The 6,987-nt window shown below is 29.5% G+C and overlaps 1 protein-coding gene across 1 annotated transcript; it reads right to left on the bottom strand.

Annotated features, from left to right (window-relative positions):
* Positions 1-1,218: 1,218 nt before the first annotated feature.
* LOC107903048 (LOB domain-containing protein 15) lies at positions 1,219-2,684 on the bottom strand. The gene is made up of 3 exons (XM_041112244.1): positions 2,432-2,684; positions 1,837-2,092; positions 1,219-1,733 (listed from the first exon to the last, which is right to left on the bottom strand). The coding sequence occupies exons 1-3, from the start codon at positions 2,443-2,445 to the stop codon at positions 1,332-1,334; spliced, it is 672 nt and encodes a 223-aa protein (XP_040968178.1). The 5' UTR covers positions 2,446-2,684; the 3' UTR covers positions 1,219-1,331.
* Between the last annotated feature and the right edge of the window lie 4,303 nt (positions 2,685-6,987).

The raw sequence follows: 6,987 nt of genomic DNA, 5'->3' as shown, positions 1-6,987 counted from the left end.
TATGAAAAAAAGTTGATATGTTGAAGGCCTGAAAATGAGCAAAAAGGGTAAAATATCTTTAACATGTAAAAATAGATTAACAAAAAATTATAATAAGAGTTATGTATGATAAAAGTATTTCATTTGTATGCTTTCAACAATCCAAACACCCAAATAATAATAATATTAATAAAAGAAAAATTCTTTAGAAGTTTCTAACCCTACTTGGGGATGATCAAAACTATATATATACCTTTTGTCTCCCCTTCCCAAATTCATGTCAATATTAGATCCTTCAATGGCACAGAATAGCATGTGCTAACAGCCTGTCTTTCACATGCAACGCATTCACCCTCCCACACACACTAAATCGAAAAATTGGTGATATTGGGAGACTGAAATAAAATTATAAAATTTTAAAGTTCACCAAAATTGCTATTATTCCATGACTAGGATCTCCCAATTTTACACCCCAATAACAAATTCTCACTTGTGTTTGCCATTGTCTAGGGTTGGATATGTAAGTCACTCAATAGCTATGCAATATGAACTTCTCTGGTAAAAGTAACATTAATGCCCTTATACAATGAGTCGGATTGCATTTTATTCTCTTTGGCAAAAAAAATAGACAAATTAGTTCATATATGTTATATCAAAGAGCAAAACGTCCTTCTGTCAAAAATTCTATCCATTCCTACTTTTAAAAACTGGCCATTGTACGTCGAAGGTACACATGGCACACAACATACCACAATCTGGTTATTCCGTCAACCACACTAGTTTTTAACAATACAAATGGATAAAATTTTTAACAAAAAGGACTAATTTGCACGTTAAAATAATGTACAAAGACTAATTTGCTCATTTTTTAAGTAGAGAAGGAAATTTGTAATCTGACTCCTAATATAGGGGTCTTTATAATTTTTAAATGAACTTTTCTTTTATAATCAGTACTATCTACTTGACATGCATGTCACCAAGGAGAAAAGTTATTAATGTTGCGGGAATTAGAATATATATTGTCCATTCACCGTATGATAGTGGCCATATTATTGAATGAGGAAATTTTGAAAGAGAAGTGGAAATCAAGATAAGAAAATAAAATGTAGAAGAAAGAAACACATCAACCAACAAATTTATAGGTAAAGGGCATATATATGAAAGTTTATCAATTGTTGAGCAAGCTAGACAGTAATGTTTTGAGTGAGTAAATAAAACCAAAAAAAAAAAAAAGCAAGGAAACAAGAATACTCATTTCTTCCTCATTTTTATTCCATGTTTGTTTTGCATCATTATAGAGAAAAATAAATGGGGATTCTTTTGGTTGTCAGTCTAAGGTAATAAATATCTTTTTATCCAAAGTAGGAAACATTATCATTTGAAAGGGTGGTATAGTCCGTAGAAGTGGTGGGTTGGGTGTATATGGAACAAGTTGTAACGGCGGTGATAGTAGGAAGAGGAGGTGGTGGTGGTGGAGGTGGTGGTTGAGTGGTGGCTGGCGGTGGTGCAGCCACCGGAACAGCCCCAGATGAGAGCATGGCTACATGGGAAGAAGGTGGTACAAGGTTAGCTTCCCTACACTTGTATTTTATTATCTCAGCCCTTACTGCATTCAGTTCAGCTTGTAAAGATTGAACTTGCTGTTGTAAAGCTGAAATTGCACCCATGCACCCATAAACTGGATCTCTTAACCTCACATTCGCCTCATAAACAAGACTGTTGGCCGCGTCGGCTCGTTGGCTCTCCGGTACTTCCTGTATTAATACACCATGAAAGCCACCATTAGAGGAAAACAAGATCTAAAAGATAATAATTACTACGGGTTTAGGGTTAATTTGAATTATGATCAATTCTTACCATTAGCATCTTTGAGACATTGCTAGCACCAAACACCTTGTGAACAGAAGCAAACTTCTGGGGTTCATGAGGGGAGAAATATGGAGAAAATGGGCATTCTTGAGCACACCTACGCCTCAAGAGTTTGCAGGCGGCGCATGGTGTAATCGTATTTAGGGTTCCAGGAGGACCCAACATATGCCTTCTTCCCATCTGATAATTGGCTGAAACATCTGCTTCTCTCTTGATCTTCTTGCCTATCTCATCAAATCTCTCCCTAAAACACCCACGAACCCAAAAATAAAAAATAAAATCGAATTATTACATTATATATCTATAAAAACCAATACATTAATTTGATTAATATAAATGAATAATCTTCTTATAAGAGACAATTAAGCCTCAAAACCTCCTGAAAAAGCTAGTCATCGTATGTATTAGGCTCATACAAAGCCTAAAGATATCTATGATCACATTATCCGAAAATATTATGACAAAATATATCTCGATGAGTAAAGAAGGAACATGAAGACATAATATATATATGTGTATGTGTGTATTTATGTAGAGATAGAGAGATGGAGAGAAGAGAGAGATAAAGATTTGTACTTCTTACCTTTCTCTGGACATTCAGGCATGCTCTCAAGTATGGAGAACAAATTTGTGAAGCTGATGAAATGAAGAAGAAAAAAAAGGGAAAATGAGAGAAAGGGTGGGAAAAGAGTGCTTAAAAGGCAAGATATACAGAGGGAAATGGTATGGTCCACTGTTTATATAAAATGGAATTATATAAATAAATAGACAAAAAGGGGATGCAATAATTATATTAAGTTGAGAATAGAAACAAAAGAAAGCTAAAAATAAAAATTTATGGGTAGTTGCTAAAGTTGAGTTACGAGGGTTCCTGGGATTTTTATGATTTGCCACTTTGAGAGCAAAAGCTTTAAAGGAAGCTATAAGGGCAGAGGGGGATTGAGTTTGGTGAAATTTATGTTTTTATCTTTTTTTAGTGGAAAAAACAAAAAAAAAATTAAATCTACTAAGGGTGCTTGTATTCTTTTAAAATTTAGTTTTATACTTTAAATTTGAGATATTAAATTTCTGTATTTTTTTATTTATAATCTTAGTCCCTCCGTTTAATTTTTCTGTTAAAGTTAACAATGTCACAACTAAAATAAAATTTTAGCCCTCAACATTTATAATTTTCTTATCAAATTGGTCCTTTCCCTTTAAAAGTACATAAAATTTTAAAAAATTAATTTTTCATATTAAAAAAAACATAAAAATAAAAAAATTTTAATTTTAAAATTTTAAAAACTTTAAAATTCAAAAATAAAATATAAACAAAAATTGTAAAATTCAATGTTATGACAAGTCAGACTCGAAACCAACTGGAGTATCAATCTGGTGAGGTGTAAAAATTAGTTAACTTGTGAATCGATATGAATTGATTGAATCAAGTGAAAAAAATTAATTGAATTGACCATTGAACCGATTTCGAATTGGTTTGACCAATTAGTTCCCAAAACAACCAGTCCAACCAGTTCAAAGCAAATAAATTATTAAAAAATCAAAATAAAAATATATAAAAATTGGTTCAATTGTCTTTTTAGCTTGGCTCAAGCTATCCGTACCAATTTGTGAATCTACCAAAATTTAAAAATTTTAAACTTTTTTAATCTTCAACATTTACATTCTTTTGTCATTTTGGTCCATATCCTTTAAAAGTATCGTATTTTTTAAAAAAAATTAAAAAATAATTTTCTTATTTTAAAAATATTATTTAAAAAATAAAAAAATAAATAACTCTTTAAAATTCAAAAATAAAAAAAATTTAAAACATAAAAATTTCAAATTTCAATGTTATCTAAACCGAACTGGCCTTGATTGGATCAAAAAACAGTTGGGGTATTAATTCAATGAGAGGTAAAAATTTGGTTAACCTATGAACTGGTACAAAATAATTGAACTGGGCTAAAAACTAGTTCAATTGGTAGTTGGACTGATTTTTATATTTTTAATTTTTAATAATTCATTTGCTTTGAACCGATTGTTCTGGAAACCAATTGGTTAGACCGGTTCAAAATCAGTTCAATCGGTTTTTAGCTTGGTTCAATTAGTTCGTACCGGTTCATAGTTCAACTAGTTTTTACCTCTCGTTAAACTGATGCCCCAACCACTTTCCGGTTTGACTGGCTAATTTAGTTCGATTTAGATAACATTGAAATTTAAAATTTGAAATATTTATATTTTTAAAATCAATTTTTTGAATTTTACAGATTTTTTATTTTATTTCATTTTTAAATATATTTTTTATTTAAAATATGAAATAAATAGTTTTAATTTTTTTAATTTAAAGTACTTTTAAAGGGTAATGATAAGATTAACAAAAAAAATATATAAATATTGAGAGCTAAAAAAATTATTTACGATTAACATCATTAACTTTAATAATAAAATTAGATGGAAAGGGACTAAAATTTTTAAATAGAAAATAGAGAGATTTAATGTCTCAAAATTGAAGTATAAGAATAAAATTTTAAATTTAAAAAGTGGAAGGAGGTTTGATATATTTGAAGAGAAAAAATGCCAGCTCTTTCACTGCTTGCTCACGTGCGACTCCTTAAATGTTTTGACTTATGGAAATTATCGAACTATTCAATTTTTGGCTTTGCCCACATGTGGTCTTTGCTTCTTCCTTAGGAAAGACCCTAATCTACTCACCTTTTATATATATATATATATATATATAAATTAAGTAATCAATTATGTAAATTATCATGTTTATGTTTGAATACTTTTCTTGACTTAAGAAAAAAAAGAAAAAGAAAAATGTGTTTTCATGTCAAAACCTTTCTATTACCTATAGTGGTAAATTATTTTAATTCAACCCTAATTATTAATATAATTGTCTTTCACTAGTGTTAATTTAATATTTGAATTTGCGGCTTTCTTTGAAAAGTAATATAACCGCTAATGAATCTGAATCTATGCAGGAAAGTAAGAAAAGGCTTTGGTCTCTAGAGTATAATTTTAATCCCTCTTAAATAATTTAATTTAAGGTTTTTTTTTGTTTTTGGATAAAATAAAATAAAATTGTAGTTTTTAGCTTTAAACTCTTGAAACTTTATAATTTAATCTCAATTTTTTTTTGTACAAATTTCTTGATTTCTCTTTGACATGAATGTCTGCATACACAATTTTTTATTCAATTCTCGAAATATAATTTTCTTTTGACATTAAATGCGATTTGAAAAATATATTTTGTAAATGTTGAATTACTGTTTAAGTTGTTACAACTAATTGCAATTTATAAAAACAAGTTAAAATTAGAAAAGAAAAATAAAGAATACAACTAATTAGTTACATGGTTCGGATCCAATCTTACATTAGCAAGGTCTTGTTCGAAGAGTAATCTTTTATAATTTCCATAGTACAATAGATATTTAGGCTTAACATCACTCATACTCATTGTAAGCTTACTCTCATATAATTATAATGATTGAACTCTCTCACTAGCACTTTCTCGAATAAAAGCGTAGTTAAAATTAAAAACTTAATTTGAATACATAAAAAAAACCACTCATTGATGTTCCTCACAATGAACAGAGTAAATATGTTAGTTAATATTAGGCACTATAATTTTCATGAAGCAAGTTATTGTGATGAGAACAAAATTTACAAAATTTCAATCCATATCAACCATTGAAATCTTATTTATGATAAGTGAATTTTTTTTTTGATTCGCATGTCCATTAAACATTAAAAGATAATGGCACTAATTTTTTTCGAGTTTCTTTGCTTGATAAAAAATTCTACCACAATATTGCAACTGATTATTACCACAAGTTGGAAACATTTTTTTTTTTGCATGGTTTTCTTTTTTGTTCAAAAATAAAACAGAAATTTATCGGTTTTGTCTTGTCATGAAATTGAGAGCTTCAGCCAGCAAGATTTGTCAAAATTCTTTCATTCAATATTCATTCTCATAACAATGACGATCATATCATTTATTTTTTGCATGTGTAATTTCTAACAATATTACGACTAAGACGATATATATATATATATATATATAAAAGAAAGGTTAGGTTATGATCCAAATACATGTAATTGAAAAATGGGATGATCATAGAAATGAGGTTTAATTGTAAAGGCCAGCCAAGCATGTTAGTTTCTTGTCAAAATCAAGAAGCCATCTCCACTAAAAAGGACCAAATCTTGGGATCTTCTAGTTTCGAAAATGAAATTTAATTATTTATCAGAATTGCCGTGTACTACCCGCAATTTGTTGTTTCAAGATATGACCCAATACACCTTAAGTGTTGTAACCTCTATTTCAAGATGTCAGCTAAAGCCTCATACATGCACACATCACATGAACTTTTTTTTTCATTCCCCTAAATAATTTAATCATCACAATTTCAATCCCATTTTTATTTTATTCCTTTTAACCAAACTCGGCCCTTATCACCCCAGTAGAGCTTGAAAGCCCATTTCATATATATATATATATTTTTAGAAATCAACATATTAGAAATTAATTTCTATTAATAGTTCTAATTAAAAAAAGATTTTTTATTAAAAAATAGGAATTGGATTATAATATACTATATCTAGATTCAATTCAATTTAAATCTAAGGTATAATCGTACACTTCAAAATTCTATATTGATTAACTGAAAGCGTTTTTTTTTCCATTTTACATAAGACTATCTCTAACTTATAGAGATATCACTATCACTCAATTTTAAGCTGAGGCTAGGGAAGATTTATTGAAATTTTATCATGATGAGATGTTACAGTCTCCGATGGATTAATTTGCTAAAGAGAAAATGTCAAGGAGGAATATACATCCATGATGATGGTGGTTCACCTTGGATCGGAGCAGAGAGTTGCAGTTCTCAAAGAAGAAGAGAATTGGAAGGACAAAGCACAGTTGGTTGGAGAAGAAAGTTGTAAGTATCTTGCTGTGTGCTCTATCATCTCTCACGTGTTGTGATTAGGCTAATATATGGGAGATAAAATAGGCCACGAGTCTTGAGTTTATTGGCAGCAGTCATATCTTATCTCATTGAAGTGGCAGTGATGTGTCATTCTAAATTGATGATACGATATCTTGGGACAATTAGGTAATCAATGGGCCCAAGGCTCCATACGCATTTAGCGGAG

The sequence above is a fragment of the Gossypium hirsutum genome, chromosome A05 (genome assembly GCF_007990345.1).
Source record: "Gossypium hirsutum isolate 1008001.06 chromosome A05, Gossypium_hirsutum_v2.1, whole genome shotgun sequence".
Classification (NCBI taxonomy): domain Eukaryota; kingdom Viridiplantae; phylum Streptophyta; class Magnoliopsida; order Malvales; family Malvaceae; genus Gossypium; species Gossypium hirsutum.
This window is presented reverse-complemented; position numbering and strand designations above follow the sequence as displayed.

Coding starts and splice junctions, on each gene's coding strand:
- LOC107903048 (XM_041112244.1), bottom strand. Junction 1,734..1,836: donor ATGTCTCAAAGATGCTAATG/GTAAGAATTGAT, acceptor GTATTAATACAG/GAAGTACCGGAGAGCCAACG.